Source organism: Eumetopias jubatus, unplaced genomic scaffold, assembly GCF_037043125.1.
Source record: "Eumetopias jubatus isolate StellerSeaLion01/CBP00866 unplaced genomic scaffold, mEumJub1_p1.0 scaffold_4, whole genome shotgun sequence".
Taxonomy (NCBI): domain Eukaryota; kingdom Metazoa; phylum Chordata; class Mammalia; order Carnivora; family Otariidae; genus Eumetopias; species Eumetopias jubatus.
In genome coordinates this window covers 102,254,128-102,281,621 of record NW_028274810.1, presented here as the reverse complement: position 1 = coordinate 102,281,621, position 27,494 = coordinate 102,254,128, and the positions used below count along the sequence as shown (strand labels likewise).

General features: G+C 44.3%; 1 protein-coding gene across 1 annotated transcript in view; it reads left to right on the top strand.

The window, feature by feature from the left end:
- Positions 1 to 27,494, top strand: part of CAMTA1 (calmodulin binding transcription activator 1) — an 867,769-nt gene that overhangs the window by 269,538 nt on the left and 570,737 nt on the right. Inside the window, exon 4 of the mRNA XM_028108234.2 lies at positions 23,653 to 23,720. Within this exon, the coding sequence (XP_027964035.1) occupies positions 23,653 to 23,720 (68 nt within the window). The remainder of the gene's footprint in view (positions 1 to 23,652; positions 23,721 to 27,494) is intronic.

Below are 27,494 nucleotides of genomic sequence, written 5' to 3'. Positions count from 1 at the left end.
TGGAAAGAAGTAGGCTCTCAAGCCTTTCTTCCCCACTGGACTCTTTCTTAATTTCATTCTCAGTTCTGTAACTTATGGCAAGTATTTCCTCTTTGCTGTAGTTCTAATGGCTCTCTCAGCTTGAGTGTTGTACCCCTCCTAAGGGAGCAGAGGCAAGCACCGGAGTCTCCCCCTTTGCCTGCCTTCTTTGATTCTCTCTTTGTTTGTGGCTCTCTTCTGGAACGAGTTTCCTTTGTAGATAGTGGGATTCCATTATGGGGCGTTAGGGCTGCTCTGGAACTGTCGGCTGTGAGGGGAGGGAAGATAGGAGGTTTTGATCAAAGGTTTCTGCTTGTATCTTGGATGTGTTAATTTTAAGGTGGTTTGCTTCTGTTTTTTTTATTTTAATTTTTTATTGTTATGTTAATCACCATACATTACATCATTAGTTTTTGATGTGGTTTTCCATGATTCATTGTTTGTGCATAACACCCAGTGCTGCATGCAGAACGTGCCCTCCTTAATACCCATCACCAGGCTAACCCATCCCCCCACCCCCTCCCCTCTAGAACCCTTAGTTTGTTTTTCAGATTCCATCGTCTCTCATGGTTCATCTCCCCCTCCGATTTCTGCCCCCCTTCATTCATCCCCTCCTGCTATCTTCTTCTTTTTTTTTTTCTTAACATATGTTGCATTATTTGTTTCAGAGATACAGATCTGTGATCCAACAGTCTTGCACAATTCACAGCACTCATCATAGCACATACCCTCCCCAATGTCTATCACCCAGCCACCCCATCCCTCCCCCCCCAACTACAGCAACCCTCAGTTTGTTTCCTGTGATTAAGAATTCCTCATATCAGTGAGGTCATATGATACATGTCTTTCTCTGATTGACTTATTTCGCTCAGCATAACACCCTCCTGTTCCATCCACGTCGTTGCAAATGGCAAGATCTCATTCCTTTGGATGACTGCGTAATATTCCATTGTATATATATATATATATACCACATCTTCTTTATCCATTCATCTGTCGATGGACATCTTGGCTCTTTCCACAGTTTGGCTATTGTGGACACTGCTGCTATAAACATTGGGGTGCACATACCCCTTCGGATCCCTACATTGGTATCTTTGGGGTAAATACCCAGTAGTGCAATTGCTGGATTCTATGGTAGCTCTAATTTCAACTGTTTGAGGAACCTCCATACTGTTTTCCAGCTTGCACTGTTGCACCAGCTTGCATTCCCACCAACAGTGTAGGAGGGTTCCCCTTTCTCCACATCCCCGCCAACATCTGTCGTTTCCTGACTTGTTAATTTTAGCCATTTTGACTAATGTGAGGTGGTATCTCACTGAGGTTTTGATTTGGATTTCCCTGATGCTGAGCGATGTTGAGCACTTTTTCATGTGTCTGTTGGCCATTTGGATGTGTTCTTTGGAAAAATGTCTGTTCATGTCTTCTGCCCATTTCTTGATTGGATTATTTGTTCTTTGGGTGTTGAGTTTGATAAGTTCTTTATAGATTTTGGATACTAGCCCTTTATCTGATATGTCATTTGCAAATATTTTCTCCCATTCTGTCGGTTGTCTTTTGGTTTTGTGGACTGTTTCTTTTGCTGTGCAAAAGCTTTTTATCTTGATGAAGTCCCAATAGTTCATTTTTGCCCTGGCTTCCCTTGCCTTTGGCGATGTTTCTAGGAAGAAGTTGCTGCGGCTGAGGTCGAAGAGGTTGCTGCCCGTGTTCTCCTTTAGGATTTTGTTGGACTCCTGTCTCCCATTTAGGTCTTTCAACCATTTGGAGTCTATTTTTGTGTGTGGTCTAAGGAAATGGTCCAGTTTCATTCTTCTGCCTGTGGCTGTCCAATTTTCCCAACACCATTTGTTGAAGAGACTGTCTTTTTGCCATTGGACATTCTTTCCTGCTTTGTCAAAGATGAGTTGACCATAGAGTTGAGGGTCCATTTCTGGGCTCTCAATTCTGTTCCATTGATCTATGTGTCTGTTTTTGTGCCAGTACCATACTGTCTTGATGATGACAGCTTTGTAATAGAGCTGGAAGTCCGGAATTGTGATGCCGCCAGCTTTGCTTTTCTTTTTCAACATTCCTCTGGCTATTCGGGGTCTTTTCTGGTTCCATACAAATTTTAGGATTATTTCTTCCATTTCTTTGAAAAAAGTGAACGGTATTTTGATGGGATTGCATTGAATGTGTAGATTGCTCTAGGTAGCACTGACATCTTCACAATGTTTGTTCTTCCAACCCATGAGCATGGAACGTTTTTCCATTTCTTTGTGTCTTCCTCAATTTCTTTCATGAGTATTTTATAGTTTTCTGAGTACAGATCCTTTGCCTCTTTGGTTAAATTTATTCCTAGGTATCTTATGGTTTTGGGTGCCATTGTAAATGGGATCGACTCCTTAATTTCTCTTTCTTCTGTCTTGTTGGTGTATAGGAATGCCACTGATTTCTGTGCATTGATTTTATATCCTGGCACTTTAATGAATTCTTGTATGAGTTCTAGCAGTTTTGGGGTTGAGTCTTTTGGGTTTTCCACATAAAATGTATCATCTGCAAAGAGTGAGAGTTTGACTTCTTCTTTGCCGATTTGGATGCCTTTGATTTCTTTTTGTTGTCTGATTGCTGTGGCTAGGACTTGTAATACTATGTTGAATAGCAGTGGTGATAGTGGACATCCCTGCCACGTTCCTGACCTTAGGGTGAAAGCTCTCAGTTTTTCCCCATTGAGAATGACATTCGTTGTAGGTTTTCCATAGATGCCTTTTATGATATTGAGGTATTTACCCTCTATCCCTATACTCTGAAGAGTTTTGATCAAGAAGGGATGCTGTACTTTCTCAAATGCTTTTTCTGCATCTATTGAGAGGGTCATATGAGTCTTGTTCTTTCTTTTGTTAATGTATTGTATCATGTTGTTTGATTTGTGGATGTTGAACCAACCTTGCAGCACAGGGATAAATCCCACTTGGTCATGGTGAATAATCCTTTTAATGTACTGTTGGATCCTGTTGGCTAGTATTTTGGTGAGAATTTTTGCATCCATGTTCATCAAGGATATTGGTCTGTAATTTTCCTTTTTGATGGGGTCTTTGTCTGGTTTTGGGATCAAGGTAATGTTGGCCTCATAAAACGAGTTTGGAAGTTTTCCTTCCATTTCTATTTTTTGGAACAGTTTCAGAAGAATAGGTATTAATTCTTTAAATGTTTGGTAGAATTCCCCTGGGAAGCCATCCTACCCCGGGCTTTTGTTTCTTGGGAGATTTTTGATGACTGCTTCAATTTTCTTAGTGGTTATAGGTCTGTTCAGGTTTTCTATTTTTTCCTGGTTCAGTTTTGGTAGTTGTTACATCTCTAGGAATGCACCCATTTCTTCCAGGTTATCTAATTTGCTGGCATAGAGTTGCTCATAATATGTTCTTATAATTGTTTGTATTTCTTTGGTGTTGCTTGTGATCTCTCCTCTTTCATTCATGATTTTGTTGATTTGGGTCATTTCTCTTTTCTTTTTGATAAGTCTGGCCAGGGGTTTATCAATCTTGTTAATTCTTTCAAAGAACCAGCTCCTAGTTTCGTTGATCTGTTCTACTATTATTTTGGTTTCTATTTCATTGATTTCTGCTCTGATCTTTATGATTTCTCTTCCCCTGCTGGGTTTAGGCTTTATTTGCTGTTCTTTCTCCAGCTCCTTTAGGTGTAGGTTTAGGTTGTGTATTTGAGACCTTTCTTGTTTCTTGAGAAAGGCTTGTATTGCTATATACTTTCCTCTTAGGACTGCCTTTGCTGTATCCCAAAGATTTTGAACAGTTGTGTTTTCATTTTCATTGGTTTCCATGAATTTTTTACCTCTTCTTTAATTTCCTCGTTGACCCATTCATTCTTTAGTAGATGCTCTTTAGCCTCCATGTATTTAAGTTCTTTCTGACTTTCCTCTTGTGATCGAGTTCTAGTTTCAAACATTGTGGTCTGAAAATATGCAGGGAATGATCCCAATCTTTTGGTACTGGTTGAGACCTGATTTGTGACCTAGGATGTGATCTATTCTGGAGAATGTTCATGGGCACTAGAGAAGAATGTGTATTCTGTTGCTTTGGGATGGAATGTTCTGAATATGTCTGTGAAGTCCATTTGGTCAAGTGTGTCATTTAAAGTCTTTATTTCTTTGTTGATCTTTTGCTTAGATGATCTGTCCATTTCATTGTGGGGGGTGTTAAAGTCCCCCACCATTACTGTATTGTTGTCAGTGTGTTTCTTTGCTTTTGTTATTAATTGCCTTATATAATTGGTTGCTCCCATGTTAGGGGCATAGATATTTACAATTGTTAGATCTTCTTGTTGGATAGACCCTTTAAGTAGGATATAGTGTCCTTCTTCATCTCTTATTACAGTCTTTGGTTTGAAATCTAATTTGTGTGATATAAGGATTGCCACCCCAGCTTTCTTTTGGTGTCCATTAGCATGGTAAATGGTTTTCCACCCCCTCACTTTCAATCTGGGGGTGTCTTTGGGTCTAAAATGAGTCTCTTGCAGACAGCATATTGATGGGTCTTGTTTTTTAATCCAATCTGATAGCCTGTGTCTTTTGATTGGGGCATTGAGCCCATTTACATTCAGGGTAACTATTGAAAGGTATGAATCAAGTGCCATTGTATTGCCTGTAAGGTGACTGTTACTGTATTGTCTGTGTTTCTTTCTGGTCTATGTTGCTTTTAGGCTCTCTCTTTGCTTAGAGGACCCCTTCAATATTTCTTGTAGGGCTGGTTTCATGTTTGTAAATTCCTTTAGTTTTCATTTGTCCTGGAAGCTTTTTATCTCTCCTTCTATTTTCAGTGACAGCCTAGCTGGATATAGTATTCTTGGCTGCATATTTTTCTCATTTAGTGCTCTGAAGATATCATGCCAGTCCTTTCTGGCCTGCCAGGTGTCTGTGGATAGGTCTGTTGCCAATCTAATGTTTCTACCATTGTAGGTTACATATCTCTTCTCCTGAGCTGCTTTCAGGATTTTCTCTTTGTCTCTGAGACTCGTAAGTTTTACTATTAGATGGGGTATTGACCTGTTTTTATTGATTTTGATAGGGGTTCTCTGTGCCTCCTGGATTTTGATGCCTGTTTCCTTCCCCACATTAGGGAAGTTCTCTGGTATAATTTGCTCCAATATACCTTCTGCCCCTCTCTCTCTTTCTTCTTCTTCTGGGATCCCAATTATTCTAATGTTGTTTCATCTTATGGTATCGCTTATCTCTCGAAATCTGCCCCCGTGATCCTGTAGTTTTTTCTCTCTCTTTTTCTCAGCCTCTTTATTTTCCATCATTTGGTCTTCTATATCACTAATTCTCTCTTCTGACTCATTTATCCTAGCAGTTAGTGCCCCCATTTTTTATTGCACCTCATTAATAGCCTTTTTGATTTCGACTTGGTTAGATTTTAGTTCTTTTATTTCTCCAGAAAGTGTTTTTCTAATAACTTCCCTGCTTTTTTCAAACCCAGCTAGTATCTTTAAAATCATGATTTTGAACTCTAGGTCCGACATCGCACTAATGTCCGTACTGAGTAGGTCCCTGGCAGATGGTACTACCTCTTGTTCTTTTTGTTGAGGTGATTTTTTCTGTCTTGTCATTTTGTCCAGAGGAGAATAGATGAATGAGAGGACAAAATGCTAACAGGCTAACAACGTCCCCAGAAAATATACTCTGAACAAATCAGAAAAGACCTGAAGCTGGGGGAAAAGAAAGGGAAAGAAAGAAAAAAGAAAAAGAAAAAGATAAAAACAAACAAAAACAGAACAAAACAAAAAAAAGTGAATATGATCAAATATGATTAGGCTGGTGCATAGATCAGTGCCACACACTAGATTTTGGGTGTATTTTGGTCTGTTAGAAGAAAGTGCCTCCCAAAATTTTAAAGAAAAAAAAACTTATATATGTACAAAAATAAGGGTTGATATGAGCGGATGGAATATGACTGTAAAATGAAAAGTATAAAAAATTTTATTAAAGGAATTTATAAGAAGTTGTTTGAAAAAAAAGTAAGAAGAGGATTAAAAAAAAGGGGGGTAGAGAATGTGATCAGGCAGGAGACTAGAACAAAGCCCTACACTAGAGATTTAGGGTATATTTTGATCTGTTAGAAGAAACTATATCTCAAAATTTTAAAGAGAGAACAACTCATATATATATGCGAAAAATAAGGGTAACTACTATGAAGGGATTGAATATGACTCTAAAAATGACAAATAAAAATGTTTTTTAAAAAAAGGGATTGACAACATGGTTGAAAAAGGGAAAAAGAAAAATTCCAAAAAAAATACAGTTAAAAAAAATTATCTTTGAAAGACCAAAGAATCATGGTAAAAAAGCCCTGAGTTCTTTGTGTAGTATTCCCCTAGCGCTGGAGTTCTGCCGATCTCATTGATCGGTAAAGTTGTTCTTGGCTGGCTGTTCTTGCTGATATTCTGGGGGAGGGGCCTATTGTCGTGGTTCCCAAATGTCTTTGCCGGAGGCGGAATTACCCCGCCCTTGTTGGTCCCGGCTAAGTTTGCTCTCAGGAGCCTTTGTTCCCTGCAAGCTCTCGGTACAGCTTTGGAGGACCAGAGTGAAAATGGCGGCCTCCCAATCTCCACCCCGGAGGAGCTGAGAACTCTGGGCCCTGCTCCTCAGTGCGCCTCCAGAGAAAAGCAGTCAGTTACTCCCTTCTCCCCGGTCTCCAGCCGCACTCCGTGTTCACCCGGCCTGTGACCGAGCATTTCTATCTCTGGCACCCGAACCCGTGTGGAGTCTCCAAACCCAGCAGATCCCTGCGGTGCGCTCCCGCGCTGCTCCTCCCGGGAGAGGAAGGGGAGTCTCCCTGATCTGCCGCTTGTTGGGTCCCTGCTGGAGGAGCAGTGGCCCCACTGGGCCGTGGATCACAGTTTATGGCAACCCCGAGCTGAGAGCCCGCGCCTTGGCTCCGTCTCTGCAGCCGGCTTCCCTGCTCTGATACCTGGGGGCTCTGCTGCACTCAGGCACCCTCGGTCTTTCTGTGACCCCGAGGGTCCTGAGACCACACTGTCCCAGCAAGGTTCCCCCCCCCTCCCCCCCCCCCCCCCCCCGCTCAGCCACTGGAGCAACGTCGCTCAGCGGAGCCGACTTCTAAAAGTTCCGATTTTGTGCTCCGCGGCTCTAGCACTTGCCAGAAGCGGCCAAGAGAGGCCCCCTCCCCTGCCGTCTATCCTCCCGAATATCGCCTCAGATTCACTTCTCCACACATCCTACCATGCAGAAAGTGGTCGCTTTTCTGTTCAGAGAGTTGTTGGTGTTCTTTTCTTCGATCTCATGTTGAGTTCGTAGGTGTTCAGAATGGTTTGATCCCTATCCAGCTGAATTCCTGAGACCAGATAAAATCCAGGTCTCCTACTCCTGGTTTGCTTCTGTTTTTATTAGTTTTATTGGATTTGGGGTGGGGGATGGGTTAGGATGAGTGTTAGTGTTTGTTCTACAAGGAAATTTAGTTGTTCAGAGTTAAGTGGCTTTGCTTTTCTTGGAGGCAGGAAGGGCCAAGAGCAAGTCAAAATTCCTACCTCTAATCTGTCCCTATTGGCACCAGAACCTCATTGTTGCTACCTTCAAATCCTTTTCTGACCTCCTTGAATGATTTAAGACCCATTTCCAAAGGGCTCTATCGGTTAATGTTAGAGCAGAGGTGGATTTTAGCATTGTGGGTGGGGTTATCTATTGGTAGGAAGAGAACACACACACACACACACACACACACACACACACACACACTGATATAAATTCCTGATTTTCATAGCTAGGTATTCGGAATTTATCTTAAAGGGAGGTGGGTACACAAAGACCAGCAGATGCAGGATATTTTTACATGGATTGTCCCTTGTCCCTAGTTCTTAATGGGAGTTGGCAGTGTGTGGCTGTCGGTGACACTTTCTGTGCAGATAGAATCCTGCCAAGGTTGAAAAAGAAGCCAAATTCTTGCAACACTGCTTCTGTTTTATATTCAGGTTTATATCACTATTCTGGAAGGACTTATAACAACAATCTGTGCTCTTTTAGGCTCTTCTGATTCTTGAACTGAATCTATCAGATCAGCACGTCTACATCTTCATCCAAGGGTAGAAGTGAAGGGTAGGTGTTGTTAAAGCAGAATTGGTATTCGGTTGTCCCTGGACATTATCTCTTCCTCCCACTTTTTGATATTGGGGAAAGCCTGGGTCCCCATCGACTTCAGGATAACTTCTCTCTGAGGCAAAAATGGTACCCTCAAAGTTTTAGCCCTGGCTATGTCCTTTATTCATCAGATTGCTGACCTCTCAAATAATAAAACAAAAATCTAAAAATCTAAAAATTAATGGCAAGACTTTTACTGCTGTCTGTGATGGAATAACTGGGACCAGATTTGTCCTCTTGCCATAAACAATATAAAACTGGACAAAACATGTGGAGTAGTATTTTCAGATGTTATGCAATAGTCAGGGTAGGACTTTGGTTTCCAAGAGGATATTATGAGTCCTACAACTACTTGGTATTTCTGCTTGGAGGCATTTCAAGTTTGGTTTCAGGGAGGTTACCCCAAGCAGAGTACCGTCATCTTGCTGAGTTGAAGAGACAGATATCAGAATTTGGGGAAATTGATATGGCCAGATATCAGAAGGCAGAATGTCAGAGAGTAGAATGCCTTGTGGAGAAAGTGCTCCAGAAATCTGCATGGGTCCTCTGGAAATATCTGTTGGATATTGAACTGTTGAAACTTGCCAAGGTTGGGCTACAGGCATCTAGGAATGTAAGGTGAAAAATTTCCAGAGCTCATATAGGACTGGGAGGCATTCAAATTCTGACCAGCCGGATTGGGCAAATGGGACATGTAGTACAGAAGGAAAAAAAATAATAGTAGGGCTAAAATATTCCTAGAATAAGAGTACTGTAGACCCACCTTTACAAAGATTAAGTCTTAAGAAGATCAGATTGATCTACAAGTAACTCAAATTCCTGCCAGAGCAGAGCCTAACATTCTTTATTTAAAGATATAATGGCTGACAGTTTTCCAAATTTGTTGAAAATTATAAACCTAGTGATCCAAGAAACTCAACATACCCCAAGCAAGATTAATACAAAGAAAACCACAGCAAGGTACACCATATCAAATTGCTTCAAATCAATGATAAAGAGGAAATCTTAAAGTCAACCAGATGCAGGGTTGGCAGGAGGTGGGGGGAAGATACGTTATAAGAGACAAAGATAAGAATTTATGCAGATTTCACATTAGAAACCATGCAAGCCAGAAGACAGTGGAGTAAAATCGCTTATGTGCTGAAGAGAAAAAAACCTGTCAGCCTAGAATTCCATATTCAGTGAAATCATCCTTAAAAAAAATGCAAGTGAAGTAAAGATGTTTTCCAATAGACACACACACACACACACACACACACACACACGGACACAGGCACATCAGAGAATTCGTTGCTTGGAGACCTGCACTATAAGAAATGTTAAAAGTTTGTGTGAAGGATGAAACCAGATGAAAACTTGGAGCTATACAAAACAATGAGGAGTGTTAAAGATGGTAAATGTGTGGGTAAATTTAAGATATTTTCCTTCATTTTTTATTTCTTTAAAAGATAACCAATTGTTTAAATCACTACATTGCGGGTCTAGAACATACGTAGAAGTAAAGTATATGACAATAGACAATACCAGGAATGAAAGAAGGGGCAAAGTGGAAGTATACTGTTTAAGTCTTTGCAATACACGTGAGTGGTCCAGTATTATTTGAAGGTATGTTCTGTTAAGTAAAAGGTGCATAATGTAAATCTTAGAGCAACCACAGATGAAACAGAGGCAAACTTAGGTAGCCAATAGTGGAGATAAATGGAATACTAAAAATAAACAAGAATCAGTTAATCCAACAGAAGGCCAAGAAAAAAAAAAGGAGTAAAGAGGAACAAAGAACAAATGGAACAATCAGAAAACAAATTGTATGTAAATTTAAACTAAACCACATTGATAATTACACTAAATACAGTCTAAACATTCCCAAAAGAAAGCAGGGAACTTGGAGTAAACACAGATTTCTTAAATTAATCAAGAAAAGAAAAAAATTGATAAATTGAACTTAACCTAAAATTAAAAACTTCTGCTATTTGGGGCTCCTGGTGGCTCATTTGGTTGAGCGTCAGACTCTTGATTTTGGCTCAGGTCATGGTCTCAGGGTCGTGAGATCAAGCCCCATGTTGGGCTCCGTGCTGGGTGTGGCGCCTGCTTAAGATTCTCTCTTTCTACCTCCCTCTCCCTCTGCCCACCCCCTTGCACTCTCTCTCTCAAAACAAAAAACGACAACCACAAAACTTCTGCTCTTTGAAATACATCTTTAAGAAAATTAGGGGCGCCTGGGTGGCTCAGTCGGTTAAGTGACTGCCTTCAGCTCGGGTCATGATCCTGGAGTCCTGGGATCGAGCCCCGCATCTGGCTCCCTGCTCAGCGGGGAGTCTGCTTCTCCCTCTGACCCTCCCCCCTCTCATGTGCGCGCGCTCTCTCTCTCTCTCTCATTCTCTCTCTCTCAAATGAATAAACAAATAAATCTTTAAAAAAAAAAAGAAAATTAAAAAGTAGGCCAGAGATGGGAAGAAAACACTTATAAAGTATAAACGTTATGAAAGACTCATATCCAAAATACAAAATGAACTATTACAATTCATCAATAAAAAGACAGACAACCCTATTAAGAACTGGGCAAAAATTAAAACAGACTTTATAAAAGAAAATATATAAATGGTCAATAAGCACATGAAAAAATGTTACATATCATTATTTATTAGGGAAAAGCAAACTGAAACTGCAATGAGATAGTTATATACTCACTACAATGGCTGAAATAGAGAAGCTTGATAGTGCCAAGTGTTGGCAAAGATGTGGAGCAACTTTAATTCATATACATTCCTGATGGAAATAAAATAGTGCAACCACTTTGGAAAGCAGTTTGACAGTTTCATATAAAGTTAAGTACATACTTACCATATGACCAAGCGATTCCGTGCCCTAGGTTTTTACCAAAGAGAAATGAAGACACATGCTAACACAAAGGCTTGTGAATGAATGTTAATTCCTTATGAATTTTTATTCATAACAGCTCACAACTGGACAACACAAATGTCTGTCAACATTTGAATGAATAGGCAAATTGTGACAAATCTTTACAATGGAATAATACTTTGCAATAAAGGGGAATGGATTACTACACAAAGACATGGATGAATCTCAGAAACATTATCTCAAATGAAAGAAGCCAGACACAAAAAGAATACATACTGTATGGTTTCATTCATATAAAATTCTAGAGTGGCCAAAACTAATCTGCAAGGACAGAAAGCAGGTCAATGGCTGCTTGAGGCTGGAGGTATGAGGGAGATTGACTGAAAAGGGGTATGAAGGGACTTTTCATGGTGCTGGAAACATTTTATATCTTAAATGTGGTGATAGATACATAATATATTTGTTAACATTCATTGATCTGTACATTTAAAATGAATTGAAACAGTCTGATCATGAAATAGGCGGAGGATCTGAATAGACTTTTTCAAAGAAAACATAATACCCATGGCCAACAGTCAAATGAAAAGATGCTTAACATCACTCGGCATCAGGGAAATACAAATCAAAACTGCAATGAGATATTACCTCACACCTGTCAGAATGGCTAGTATCAAAAAGAAAAGAAATAACAAATGTTGGCGAAGATGTGGAGAGAAGAGAACCCTCCTGCACTGTTGGTGGGAAGGAAAATTGGTGCACCCAGTGTGGAGAGTGGTATGGAGATTCCTTAAAAAGTTAAAAATAGAAGTACCCAACGATCCAGCAATTCCACTTCTGGGTATTTACCTGAGGAAAATGAAAAGACTGATTAGGAAAGATTTCTGCATCCCTATGTTTATTGCAGCACTATTTAGAATAGTCAAGATAGGGAAACAACCTAAGTGTCCATCAACAGATGAATGAAGAAGTGGAATAATAATATACACAATGGAATATTACTCAGCTTAAAAAAGAATGAAATCTTACCATTTACAACAACATGGATAGACCTAGAGGTTACTATGCTAAGTGAAATAAGTCAGAGACAAATACTATATGATTACACTTATATATGGAATCTAAAAAACAAAACCAATGAACAAATAAACAAAAATCAGAAACATACTCAACAGAGAACATACTGACAGTTGCCAGAGGGAAGAGGTGTGGAGGGGATGGACAAAATAGGTGACCGGGGTGAAGAGGTACAGACTTCCAGTTATGAAATAAATAAGTCACAGGGATGAAACGTACAGTATAGAGAATATAGTCAATAATACTGTAATAACTTTACAGATGATAGGTGGTAACTATACTTACCATGGTGAGCACTGCATAATGTATATAAATGTTGAATGTTTATGTTGTACCCCTGAAACTGATAGAACATCGTATTCAATGAAAAAAATAAAGTACATGGGGGCACTTGGGTGACTCAGTAGGTTAAGCATCTGACTCATGATTTTGGCTCAGGTCGTGATCTCAGGGTCGTGAGATTGAGCCCTGCACTGGGGCTCTGTGCTCAGCACAGGGTGGGCTTGAAATTCCCTCTTCCCCTCCCCCGCCACTTGTGTGCACATGTGCACTCTCTCTCAAATAAATAAATAAAATTAAAAAAAAATAAAGTACATTGCCATAGAAAAACATCAGAAGGAATTTCCACCAAAATGAATGAATGAATAAATAAATAAATGAGTTATATTTTATTGTATATATTATACCTCAACATAACTGATTAAAAACTTCAGCCCAGCAATCTACTGTGTGCCTAGAATCTGCATATATTACCCCATGTACTACAGTGTGTTATCCCATAGCTCAGGTGAGTAAATGTCAAGTCATTTGACCCAAATCACGAAGGGAGAGGGAGATGGAATGACATTTTTCTACTCTACAAGTGATGCTTTTTTATCTCCCCCCAAAGGCAGATTAGATCTCACAAATTAAGGGTACACATCATTCCAATGCCTTTCAAACTACCTAGTGTGTGACTGGCATCTGGGAAAATTAATAGAGTCCTCACTGGGGTAACTTGGACACTTCCCCCAAAGCATGCTTCTTCTGCTTTAGGTGTCTTTTCATTACCCTCTGCTTTTTAGCATCTTTTCTAGGATCACACAGCAGTGAGGGTATCAGTATCCTCAGGACTGTGGCTGATTCTTATCAGTCAGGGTCCAGTCAGGACACAGAAACCATACTGATTATTTGAACAGAGAAAATTTAGTATAAAGAATTGTTAAATAGTAAAGGGTGGTTGACTACCAATAGGGATAAAGAGAATTCCAAGGGTTTTAGAAGTACCAGCTACCACTGGAAGAGCAGCTACTACCTGTAGGTTGAAGAAGAGTAGACCATAAATAATCTAAGGACTAGAAGAGTTCCTTCCACCCCTTGGGCTGAAATTCAGACCTCTTCAGAGCACCTGGACAACTCAGGAACATGCTGGCTGCCAAAGGGTATGGGCTGCAGCTTGTCGGCAGAGGTGACTTGTTGTTGCTTGAGGGCATTGGGAGGACCAGAGCTGCAGCCTGCCAGGGAGGGAGTGTGCTGTGGGGTGTTGCTGGAGCTCATGTGCATGGCCACTCGGCTCCAGCTCTGAATAATAGTGATGAGGATAATAATAGTGATAGAGGACGGAAACCAGAAAGGAGATGTCTTCTTGCCACTATCATCTTGCAGGGTGACTTCATTGCTCTCTGCTGATGAAGCTTAGGATTTTGCTAGGATGGCCCAGGAGAAATGTTTACAGGGCCTATCATCAGCGTCACAAAGCAGGACAAATAAGGGTGAAATTGGAGCTAAAAGATAATGATTAACTACTGGCACAATATTGAAATAGGTGGTGGGGCAATCTTAGGTCCAAATTAATCGGCAACTATTATATTAAGGGCAGTGATTGCTCTGGCTAACATATCTCTCTTCTTCTTTTTTTTTTTTTAAGATTTATTTATTTATTTGAGAGAGAGAGAGAGAGAGAGAAGGAGAGCATGAGCAGGAGGGGCAGAGGGAGAGTGAGAGAGAATCTCAAGCAGACTCTGCACTGAGTGTGGAGCCTGATGTGGGGCTCAAACCCACGACCTTAAGATCATGATCTGAGCTGTAACTAAGAGTCAGATGCTCAACTGACTGAGCCACCCAGGTGCCCCTAACATATCTTCTTCTAAAATCTTTTGCTCAAAATGTATTTTCTTTCTGGATAACCTATATGGTTTATGTCTTATAATCCACCTTGTTTTCAATGCCAGAAACAGCAGAGTGGGAGCCCCAAAGTCATGTGCCTACAGTGTCCAAGTAGGTGTGAGTGAAGCAAGCCAGCCAGGTGGGGAAGGTGGCCATCTGAGAGCTCATGCCCATCCAAAGGGGCAGCTGCTTCTCAGCTCCATCCAGTGGATGCTCTGCAGGAACTTGGGTCCAAAGTTGCCAGCTCTTAGTCTTTAAGAAAAGCTGGAAATGCCCATCTCCCAATCCTGAAATGTTGGCAAATACACCAAAGGGGAACAAACACGGTGTGCACCAAACCAGCACATCTCTGGGTACATTCAGCACCCTGGGCTTCCTTTGCTTCGGAGATGCCCTCACTGCCTTGTTTGCTCCAGCCAATTGGCTTTCAAGCCTATTTACTTCACTTTTGAAAAAATTCAACTCTGTTCCACTTTCCCACTCACACACTGTAGTTCAGGATCCCACCCTGTCCTTCCTGGGCTGAGGTCCCTCTCCACCATCGGAGTGCTATTTCTAAAGCACAGCTTTTCTTGTATCTCCCCTCCACACGAGAGCTCTCGATGACTCCCCTGGCTCTTGCGGATAGAACGCCATTCACTGGTCAGTCTAATTCCTCCCATTCTGGTGCCTCCCTACCCTCCCAGCTTTGGGTTCTGTCATTCCCCATGCCCTGCAGACTGCCTACTTTCCACTGCTCAAAGTTCCCCAAACACATTTGCTGCTCTCACCTTCCTGCTTTTGCACTTGCAGTTTCCTTTCCCTCATGCCTTTACCATTTGTCAGCCTGGCCACTTCCCACTCATTCTTCAAGACCCAGTTTAACTGTTAGCTCCGCGGTGAGACCTTCACTTCTCTGCTCAGCACGGACACATGATCTGGGCTGCGAGTTTGGCATCATCATCTGTTGTGTAGTTGACACAAGAGCCCTGGATCCTGCAGCCCCGTCTGTCTTCCCAGCTGTATTTCCCAGGGCCGTTACTCACATGTCTGCAATCATCAGGGCCTTGCAAAGTGCCTGGTGTATAGTAGGTGCTCAATAATTCATCAGATGATTGAACCAATGAGTGGATAATGAAATGAACGAAAGACTGGGTGGATTGCTTCTTCACTGAATCTCTCTCTGAACGTTTTTATGTTGGTTCATTGTTTCTGCTCAGATTGGCACTTTGATGGTCATGACAATGCTTTACCACATCTGAAAAAGATAGCCAACTGGGCCAGGCTTTGTTGCAGAAGTTTGGGCTGTTAGGAATTTATCCTGAATTACTACTTACCATTTTGTAGGAAGTCCTCCAGATACCCTTGGATCCCTGAGATCTTAATCACCACCATTCTCATAAATTGTCAGCATAGAGCTATGCTACCACTCATATAAATAAAAAAATAGAAACCATTATTCTCTATTCTAGTTGTTGAAAACAAGAGCTGGTCATTTTGAAAGCATGATTTGGGGTGCTGTTTTTAATCTGTGGGTGGGGACCCAGAGCATCCTGTAGAGGGTGTTGGCTTGGCCAGCTGGGTGCTTGGGAAGTACATCAGTGGATGGGGACAGGAATATACAGAGAAGACACATTGCACTATTGGCCCCAGGGTCAGGATATTTATCATGGAGGAGGAGACCCCCTAGCTTTATGCATGGGGTGCCCTGCAGGTGAGAGATGCCCCTGGGAGAGGGTTATGGAATGATTATTTATTTAAATTAAGGCCAATTATTTTTTGTAAAGTGCAGTGAGTGGTGGGTTCTGGGAAAATGTGCTTCCACTATAAACATGATGGTTAGAAGTCATTAATATGACATTCACACATCCCTAATAAAGTACATAACACAGAGATCTGGCACCATTGAAATACCCAGAGGACATTAAGTATGAGTCTTAAAACCAAGAGTATTGGAAACAAGATATTTTTACTTCTCATTTGGGAGTAATATAATTGCATTTTGTGGCTCCAGCAGATGCTGGGGCCAGCTGCTAGGAGAGTCCTGGCGACGCCCCCCCCCCCCCAGCTTTGGTCCTTTACAGATAAAACCCTTGTGCAGAACTCTCATAAAAAACAAACTTTAAAAATTATCCCTTGGTTGAAGATTCATTTTTTTTTTTTTTTTGGTGTACAAATTATCTGAGATTGTGTAGACCCCAGATATTTTCATTACTTGGACTCAGGAGTATAAAAACAAAACATACCTCTATATAGTTTTTTGTTTTTGTCTATTTAATTTGTCCCAATAAGCAATAAAGACCCCTCGAGACTGACCCTACTCTCTCCCTGACGTTGGACCCGTGCCTTGAAGCCAGATCAGAGATGGACTGTTCTAGGGAAACCTGGGAGGGACTCCTGCCCTTTTTCTGAGGGCTGCTCCAGGTGAAATTGTTGAAGGCGAAGCCAGTTTCTTGGAGCTGGATGATTCGATGGGGTGTCTGCAGTGGGAGGCTCCTTCTGGGGAAGGAACGGAAGTGACAGCGAGCTCAGGCTGAGGGATGGGGGTGAATTCAGCCCCTCCGAGAATCACGCATCCTCTCCCAAACAGATGCAGCTTCCCCACACACCAGAGGCAGGACGTGGCTCCTCACCTCAGAGGTGGTCCGGTGTGGCAGGAGCCCCGCTTCAGGGGAAGTGTTTGCTGTGTTTGCTGTGGCCACATCTGCATCCCCCCTGCCCCGGGCTCCCCGTCAGCCCTCTGAATGCAGAGGGCTTGGCTTTAGAAGGCATCTTGTTTTTTGCAGATTCCTCTGATGTCTGTGTCTAGGGCTGCATGTGCGGTGTGGCAGGTGCACGTGGCTGTTGAGCACTTTTGATATGGTTTCCCAAACTGAGCTGGGCTGTGGTCTAAAATACACACTGAGGTTTGAGAACTTAGTACGAAAAGGAATGCAAACTAGCTCACGGCTGCTTTCTGTAAATTAGTGAAATCATAATCATTTGGATCTACTGGGTTAAAATATAAAATATATGGACAAAATATATGATTAAAATCAATCTTTCCTGTTTGTTTTTACTTTTTTGAAAGCATAGCTTCTAGAAATTTGAAAATCACACCTGTGGCTCACTCGCGTTTGTGGCTGACATTCTGTTCCTACCCGACAGGGCTGCTCTGGGGGCTGGCTGGCTGCCGCCTTTCGGATGTGCGGTGTTGAGCAGACCGTAACACCTCTGCACACAGGGCACAGAGCCTTGATGGCAACCACGCCCTTGTCTGTTCACCTCCACGACCCCCAGCCTGCAGCAGGACTCAGCTCAGACGTGGGCTCTTTCTGTTGGTGGTCTTTAAAGATTTTATTTATTTGACAGAGAGAGAGACAGTGAGAGAGGGAACACAAGCAGGGGGAGTGGGAGAAGGAGAAGCAGGCTTCCCACGGAGCAGGGAGCCCGATGTGGGCCTCGATCCCAGGACCCTGGGATCATGACCTGAGCCGAAGGCAGATGCTTAATGACTGAGCCACCCAGGCGCCCCTGTTGGTGTCCTTTAGAAGAGAACTGGGCATTCTTTCATTCCTCCTTGCTAGGTCCCCTGTCATCTCCAGATGCAGAATTGTTGGGGGCTCTACAGTGTCAAGACTCAGAGACTCAGACCTTCCCCAGATGCTGCAAAACTAGGAGGGGAGAACCAGCAGGCACGGAAATGCTAGCAGCAGAGGGTGCTGTGTGTTGGGAGGCCAGGAGTGGTGCAACCATTACTGAGAAGGTTACGGAAGCTGGAGTTCCCTGGAGTGAGGCAGCAGGGAAGACTCCCTGGAGGAGGTGGGCAATGAACAGGGCCAGGCAGGTGACACGGGCAGAATCAGCGCATAGGGCTGAGGTGGGAAGGGGCAAAAAGAGCCACTCTCAGGGCAGCCACTGTGGATGACCACAGCTTGCTTGCCACCAAAAGGGGCTTTGTAGTCCTCCATCAGACCCCATCAGCTGGGGAGGTGGGCAGACAGGCCCAGCCTTACCTGGCAATTAGGTGGTGATACCTTTGGATGGTGGAGATTCATGATGACACAGGGTGTAACAAGGCAGTGATGCCAAGCGTGGAGCCGGGCTGCCCCTTGGTCCTGCCCCCTCTGCCCTCCTGGATGGGGCTGGGTCAGTGCTTTGGGGAGGGGCCCACCCAACTCCCTCGTCTGCAGGGACCGAACCTGGTGCCAAGCAGATACAGGGGCCTGTGGGACTCTACTACATTTCATTCCCAGAGCCCCTGCCACACACAGACACGATACCTTGGCGGCAGTTTTTCTATTTGAACGTCCAAAGGACAAAGTGAACATTTAAAATCTGCAAGCTGGACAGTCTTTGCTTTGGAGCCTGCAGTGAATTCCTTCATCTTGACGGTCGGGTCATTCTTCTCAGCATTCCTGCAGTATTTAGGGTCCAAGAAGAAAGAGATACCAAGAGAGCCAGGGAGCTGGAGGAGGCCTGTGGGCATGGGGTGTAGCTCTTTGGGTTCAAGTCCAACTTTGCAGGCAGGGGGGCTGGCATTTTCTGCACCCCAGTGTCGCACCTAGCTGGATGTCTACCCTCTCTTCTTGTTCTTTTTTATTACTAGTGGCACTTAGTACATTCACAATTCGGGGTAACTTTTACCATGATTTAGTTCCAATTTTATCCCCCCAAAAGGAAACCACATACCCATCAGCAGTCACTCCCCATTGTCTCCCCCTCCCCCAGCCCCTGGAAACCACCAATCTACCTTCCATCTCTATGGATTTGCCTGTTCTGGACATTTCCTATCAATGGAATCCTACAATATGTGGCCTTGTTTTCTGGCTTCTTTCACTCGGCACGTTTTCAAGGTTTATCCGTGTATCAGAACGTTATTCCTTTTTACGGCTGAACCCTCTTCTGCGTGTGGATGTAGTACATTTCCTGTATCCATCTATATTGGGATGGACATTGGGGTGCTCCCACCTTTTGGCGATTGTGAATAACGCTGCTGCGAACGTTTGCGTAAATGATTTTGTTTGAGTTGCCGTTGTCACTTCTTTGGGGCAAGCTCTCTTCTTGTTTGAGCATCCCATGAATTTCCTGGGCCAGACTTGAGTTTGAGAGCCAACAAGATCATGCATGCACTGTGAGTCAGGAGCCCTGCTTCCCAGCGTGGGTCAGCCAAAAATGCTGACCTTGGGTAAGTCCCTTCTCTTCTCTGTGCCTTAGTTTCCTGCTCTGTAAAAATGAGGTAGACCAGATCTCTTTCCATTTGCCTTCCTCAGAGCCCTGGGTTGGTGGAGCTTTGGGGAAAGAGGGAAAGGCCAGACAGTTGGGCTGAAGATCTTTTTTTTAAACCTCTTTCCCTTCTTCAGCTTGACTAACTCTCTTTTTGTTTGTTGTTTGTCTCTGCATTGTAAGATATTTTAAGTAAATGGTTTCTGAATATAAGGGATTTTCTCTGTCCCTGAAGTATAGATGGTCCCATGAATCATAGAAGCACTTCTGGGTAAAAATGAACTTGATCCTGCTAGAAGGAGAGAATCCCAGTGATGGATGCTCAGCCTGGCTTCCCTTGGTCCCCCGAAAGGTGGTGGGGCAGTGAAGTACCTCCGGGTCAGTGGGGAGACCTGTGCTGGAGAAAGCATTACTCTCCACATGCTGGTTTCCTTTTCTCCTTCTGATCACATTATAAATTCAGAACAGTAGTGGAGAGTGTAGACTCTGGAACCATTCCACATTGATTTGGGTTCTAGTTCCACAGAGACTAGCCATGTGACCTTGGGCAAGCTACCTAACTGCTCTGTGTCTCAGTTTTCCCACCCATAAAATGGGCATGGTTCCTGCTTCATAGTTTGCTATGAAGATTAAGTGAGATTATCCCTCATCAAGTCCTAGGTCAGTACTTGGCCTTAGACATTATTCTACTAATGTTAGCCATTGTGATGATGGTAATGATGACTCAGATGATGAGGTCTCTGTTCCCCTAAAAGCCATCCCCTTTCCTGGCCCAGCTGACTCTCCTTATGCTGAATCTTGATGGTCCTTACTTTGCTCTACACTATTTAGTATCTATTATTCTGTTTGGTTCTTTGGCATGTGCACATGCATTTTCCCAATATATTCCTTAGCTTTGGAAAGGGGGGGGTCTGGCCCATGGTCTGCCCATCTGATGATGAGGTAGACCAAGACCTGCAACAGGGAAATGGGCTGTGTAGACTGGGTAGCATGGGCCTGGGAGTGGACAGGTGACTCAGACATGCCTAGTCCAGCTGGAAGCCAGGCAAGCAACTTGAGCACCACAGAGGCAAGTGCCTGGGTCTGGGCATTCAGTTTCCTTTGCTCAGTAAGCCTGCTCTTAAGTGGGGATGAGTGCTCCACCAAGGGGCATTGTGTGGGAAGTATTGTTACCTTGGGGGTGGAGGAAGCAGTGGCCAGTGCTCAAAGGTTAGGCTCATAAATCAGTGTGACTTCCTATGGCTTTGCTTGCTCATACAACAGCTCAGTAGACCTGGGATGACCCACTGGGTGTGTCTACAGACTTGACTGGGCAGGTGACCCTGTAATGGTGCTTACGCTGCTCTATCATGTTGTGTCTATCACCTACTTGACCATGAGTTCTTTAAGAGCGGGCTTCAAAGTGGTCTCGTTCACTGACTGCCACACAATAGGTGCTCAATAAATATTTGTAGAGTAAATATTGAAGGCAATAAGTGGCCTAGGGGGTTTGTTTCTTTGAAGGACAGTAAGAGTAGGGGGCCCTGCTGGGTTGGGCTGAGTAGTGGCTGAGGGATGTTCATGAAGATCTTCTTTGGGTGTCTGGGTCTTCGGAACACTGTGATCAGTCTGGAGGTGGCTGGGATGTACTGTGCCCCCAACCTTCTGGGCCAGCAGGGGTCACTTAGCTCTCAGCATGATCCTGGGTAAGGACGTGGATCCGAGGGGTTCCAGTTGGCACAGACTATTTTTCTGGATGGCAGGTTTTCTGAAATTCAGGTAGACGGGTTGACACACATAAGTGGCTCAGTTTATCCACTCCCCAACTCCAACCACAGCCTGCTCTCCATGTTTTGTGAAGCCAAATGGGCATCAATAGATACATGGAAGGATCAACTCCAACTAACTCTAAACAGTCCCTGTGATGTTACCATTCGCTGTGGGCCTGGGGGACAGGGATGGAGAGGGATGGAAGGTGGGGATGGATGGAGGTAAGTCCAGCAGCACTGGCAGCTTCTGAGCTGCACCATTTTGGTAACTGCTACCTCATCAGGAGCCTCCAGATGGCAGCTCATATCATGTGGACCTCATAATGAGCGTAGCGCTAGCTGTGGCCAGGTGGGGGGGCATTGCTATGTGCCGGTCAGAGTATTAAGACTTGTTGCTCCTTTTAAGAGCCCCATGAGGTAGTCCTATCTCAGTTTCATAGAAAATGGAGGTTTCTACAGGGTGAGCAGTGTGCTCAAGATCAGACAGTTAATGAGTGGCAGAGCCAGCACCCCAAGCCAGGTCTGTTTGCTTCTGAAGCTTGTGCTCTTAACCGTGATGCTACATCACCTTGCTACAGTGGTGTGGAGTTCATTAAAGCACTGGTAAGGGTTTCCTTTAGGAACTGCTGCATTTCGCAGCTTTTAACCTATGACTTCACCTAATAGTAAACCTATACAAACACACAACAGCCTCAGAACACATGCACAAGGACACACGGACTCACTCCTACCTGTGCATTTGTTTCTCTCATGCTCACTCTTCCTCCGCCCCTCCCCTCTACCCACCTGTCCATCCATCTACACTGTTAGGTCCTGGGGATACACCAGTGATGACATATTCCTTGCCCTCGAGGAGCTCGTGATCCAGTGGGGGATGCTATCCAAGTAAACAAGCAATTAGAATGCAAAGTGATAAATCATAGGGAATGGATGGTGTGGTGCCATGGGAGCACGCAGGATGGGCAGCCGACCCCAACATGGATAGTTAGGAGGGCCAGCCAAAGCAGGGGGTGTCTGGCTATGGTGAGGCCTCAGGAAAGGCATTTTCTAAGGAGAAGAAATAGAGTATGGAACAGAAAAGGCTCAGGGATGAGAGAGAACAGGGTGCTGGTCAATCCTCTTCTTTAGCTGTACTCAGTGACAGGAACCTGTGCAATTTGGGCCCCAGGTTTCTGCTTACCAGGTTCTTGGTGAAAGATGCGGGCTTCCAGAATGAGGCAGTGCGGGCTCTGGGTTACTGGTCACTGGCTGCCTGGTGGTAGTGGCTGATGTCCATGATGATAAGAGACCCTGATCTCCGCCTGAGCCTGTGGCCTTCAGACTGCATGGTGTGGGTGGCGTTTTCTACTTTAACCTGCTCTGCTAACCTGGTTTTGGTGAGAGTCTCCTCTTTTTCTTCAAGGGCAGGTTTAGCGTCTCTGGTCACAGGTGTCAGCTCCATTATGTCCAGGCCCAGAGGAGGCTCACTGCAGAGGAAGGCTTTGAGCCTCTGGGCGGATAGGCTGCTGTTCACCATGAGCCCTCTGGGAACCTCAGCTACAGAGAAAGTTGAGACGGAGGCCCCCTCTCTGCATGTTTTGATAGTCAAGGGCAGCAGCTCCGTGTTGTATCATCACCAAGATCAAGGGAAATGTGTACTAGTCCATCCTTAATTTAACTCCCAATCCCTGCCAATTTCATGTTAGCAGATCCGTTTGGAGCTGGGAGTAATGGGCCATATCATGCCCCAGAGCTGGAGCAATGACTTATGTTGATGTCACCCACTGGCTTTTTATGGAAATTATTAATAAATCAGTAATTCTATCTGCAGTGATGTTGTTGTGTTTATAAATATTTAATTTACCTTCAGGTGCCCACATTTTCTCCATCTTTGCCTTGAACTCTGCTGACATTGCTCTTCTTTCTGAAGTGCCGCTCAATAGATTAAGTTATCAGTAGAAGGAAAGGTTAACCTCTCTCTCTCTCTCTTGCTCTGGAATATGGCTTTATCTTTTCTTTTTAATCTTTGTGCGATTTGGCTCAGGGCGGGTGGGAATCAGGCTGAGGGAATGTGACGTCTCTCGTGACAATGATGTAAGATGAGTCCGGCTTCAGAAGAAGACAGATGAAACTTCCCAATGATGACCTTGCATGAGTGCAGACCTGTTGTTGGCATGTATTCGTCCCTCCTTCAAATTAATGACATTTAGTATCTGAAATGGTGTCTGATGTTTTCCTCCCACAGAGAAATAGCTTTGTCCTTGCCACCGACTCATCTTTTGAAATCCAGTGCTTTGATTATTATTGTATGGCAGGCTGAATGGAAAGGGCTTAACAAAATCAAAATAGAAGCACCCTCCAAGTCAAGCATTTTCCAGCAGAGATGGGGGTCCAGACTTGCCAGGGAGGCGGCAGCTGGGAAGCAACAAGAACTTTCTTACCTCTCAGGAGCCGACGTGAGCTAATTGTTGTTATTATTTTTTTATTCTTCTGTTTCAGGAAATTGCAGCTTATTTAATAACATTTGAGAAACACGAAGAATGGCTAACCACATCCCCTAAGACAAGGTAATGTCCCAGATCTTGCAGCTTTTCAACTATGTACGGTAAATGGATTGATTTTCATTGATTACCTGGTTTGGCCAATCAATTTATGGGCAAGTTGAACATGCCATGTTGCGTTTGATAGTGTGCGACACTGAGGTCTCATTAGTTGACCTAAGACCATGGCCGTGACCACAATCAGACAGCTTAAAAACAGTGTAGCTGCCATCACATGAATTGGGACTTTTAACAGGATGGCTTAAGGCTGGGTCCCCCAGCCGGCTGCTTTGAAAGCCTTGGCAGGTGGGAACATCAGGGGAGGTTTATTTCGGGAAAGTGCCCACCTGCCACCAGTGTTCTCTAGAAACTCACTCTTTAAACGGGAAACTACTTTAACTGTCCATGTTCATCTCAACGTGCTTTACAAACTGAAAGTTGAGTCATTCTTGGTGGTGCTGAGAAGATCTCCCAAATCAGAAGCAGGGGCTAGGATTGCAGTTTATTATGCAGTGAATGAGCTTGAACCTACCACCTGCCTGAGACCCGGCCCTTCCCTCACCACTCGGGGCCGGGGAATCGGTGAAGACGTGGCCGCCTGGTGTTCTACTGCACAGATACTGCTGTGTGAACAATGGTGAAGTTGGGGCTTAGGGTGTATTGAAAAGGCAGCCTCCTTTTTCCTCCCCTGCCCTCTGGTTTTATTTTTGGTATGTTGCAATTTAGAGCTTTGGAGATCCGTGGCCAGCAATTGCCACCACCTTTCCATTAGTGGTGACAGGGCACACACTTGTCTATGTGATGCGCATCAGCCGGAGTGTGGCTCACACGGTGACCGGATGGTGGGTGTGACTTCAGAGGCAGGAGGCTCGGTCTGTCTCACTTGGGGTGGAAGCACCAAATTCTCCAGGGGAAGGGGCGGGGGTGTGTCCTCTGCCTCCTTGGCCAGTTCCTTGACCTCTACTCTTTCTGAGCCATGGAGGAGAGAGGGTCTCATCCTCTAGAATGTTTACTCATTCTGGATGGTACTTGGAACTATTACTTTATTAGGCTTCAGTTTTTATTGGTTAGCATCATTTTGATGAGGACAAAAATGTCCATTTTGGAGGAGGTCGGAGGATATTGAGGAGAAAGTTTAGTTCTGAGATTCACATCTCCGCAGGTCAGGCTAGAGGTTGGCACTCATTTTTTCTTTTTTTAACCTTTTGGCTTGAATCCCTCTCCAGAATGTTCTCAACTCCTCAGCCTTCTGGGGCTGTGATTTCCTTTGGTATAAAATCAAGTGGTTTGCATTAGTCAGCTTCTGCTGCAATCATGCTTTCTAAGAAACAATCTCCAAACTTAGTGACTTGGAACAGCAGACTTTCCCCCCACCCCTGCTCACGGGTCAGTGGGTTCACTGTGGCTTTGCTTGGGTTTCGAACTGCTCCATGTGTCTTTTTGTTCTAGGACCCAGGCTGAGGAAGCACCCACAGTCTGGGACGTATAGTCATGGAGCATGGCAGGGGCTTAAAAGCCTAAAGCAATCCGTGTAGGCATAATGAGGATCCCTGCTGGATGTGGCATCCTATGTTGCACCTGCTCACAAAGCCATTAGCCAAAGCCATTCCTGTGGCCAAACCCAGTAAGAACAGGGCCAGGAATGACATTCTTCCATGGAGCATGGGCGGGGGCAGAGTGCATGAGTGAATGGTGGCGCAGTCTACTATTTGGTGAGCACAGCCGTGTCTCCGGCTGTGGAAAGCCTGGCACACTCAGCTCTCCTTTCTTCTGGGGGCATCTTCTTCCAGGGCAGACATTCCCAAACTTGAGCAGGCACCAGGATCCACTGGAGGACTTGCTAAAATACACACGCCGGGGCTCCACCCCTAGAGTCTCTGATTCAGTGGTTCTGGGGTGGGGCCTGGTCACCTGGTATTTCTAACAGGTTCCTAGGTGACGGCATGCAGCCAGTCTGGGGCCTCACTTTGAGAACCGCTGCCCTGGTTTCTGTGGGGGGTGGGGGGAGGAAGTCTGTCTGATTTCTGTGTCTGCACTATTTCCTGACTCCGAACAGTGCCCTCACCTCGAGCAACCTGCAACTTCTCTGTGCGCCCTTCACTCCTCAGCGAAACACTCCTTGAATCTAAGTGGAAGGAAAGAGCTTCTCTTTAGCTGGAGAGTGAGATTCTCTGGAATGCGTCCTGGGCCAGACATCTGATTTCAGATACGCAGACACGTGCTATGTTTCAGAACATCCTCTGACTGCAGATCAGTAGAACATTTCAAGCAGGGATTTTGCCTTGTGTTTCAGCCTTCAGAGTTTGGGTTTCAGTTGAGAAGTGAATGTCACTCACGGTCATGCTTGACTCACTTGACTTTTTTGGAGTATAAATAGAGCTGGGAGACTTCCCATCCCGAGGCACAAAGGGGCATGCGCACAGCTGAGAGGAAATGCGGGAATCAGATATCGGCAAATCCAGGTTTGAGGCCTGGCCCTGCCCCTCAGTCACTTTGGGACTTCTAGAAAGTCATTTTTGCCCCTCATTAAAAGCCGCTCTGTTTTTCTTCATGTATGAAATGGCATCGATGCTCCTGCCCTCACTGGGCCATCATGAGGGTCAAGTGAGACCGTATTTGTGATCTGGCTTTCTTTGCATGCTGTGAGGCTCGGTGTGGATGTCCGCCGATGTCCCCACTCCTCTTGTCCGCGAGGGCGGGTCCCCGGGGCCCGCTGGAGGCTGCAACCTCAGGAGACATCTGCCAAAATCTCTCCAGGCTTTGGAAAGATGAATTTCTTTCCTCAAGGCAGAGGGTGAAGACAGAACGTTTCCTATTAGTGTTATAATATCCATTCTGCGTTTATACTCGAAAGCTTCTTGTCCCAGGAGGAGGAAAAGTTGCTGTGGTTGTTCAAGGACCTTCCTAAATTAGTTGTTGAGTTGAGTTTGGGGTTCCCCCCTCCCATCTCTAGTATTGAAATTAATTGGTGCAGTTAACCGCTGAGTTCATACAAACCAGCCTCCTGGTACTAAGGAATTAATGACACCAATACTCTGCTGAACGAGAAGGCAAGGAAACTTCTGTGTACCACTGCCACAGCCACTGCTAATTTCATTTTAGAAAATTAATAAAAATGAATTGCACCACTGACATTTATAGAGTTTCCTAATAAAATGATACATTGTTTGTGTGGAGGAATCCCTATTGAATTAATTGTTGTAATCAGTTCACATATAGATGTTGGCCTAGGAGCTGCCCAGGGACCCGCTCCTTGTCTCAGTGGCTTGCTGATGGCTGGGGGTTATAAATATAGCCCTTGCTCAGATACTGCCCTAATTACAGGCAAGGTCCCGGGAGCCCCACTCACCTGTTTCATAATGAGGTGTGCTACAAGGAGGCTCCCAGGGTTGGGGGCCTTGGCGGCGGCGGCAGCACCGTGACAGGGTTGAGTGTGGAATGTTTAAACAGCCCATATTGTATTATCAGCAACTGGGACCTTCTTGGAAATGGCAGCTTGAAAAATCACCCTTCAGGACGTCTTTATTTGGCACTTGCTGTGTGCTCAGCACTATAATAATACCATTTGGAGGCCCTAGGGAACACTGCACTCCCCACCCCACCAGGTGAATTCGGAGTCTTGGAATTAAGAGCCTCCTCCCTCGGTCTAGAATGTTCTTCCAGCTCCTCCTTCTGGCCTTGATTCAGTGTCACTTTCTCTGCGAGGTCTTCCCTGAACACACTATTTAAAAACACACCCCTACCATTCAGCCAGACCTCCTTTCTTTTTTTTCTCGTTTTGTTTCTCTGGAGCACTTGCCG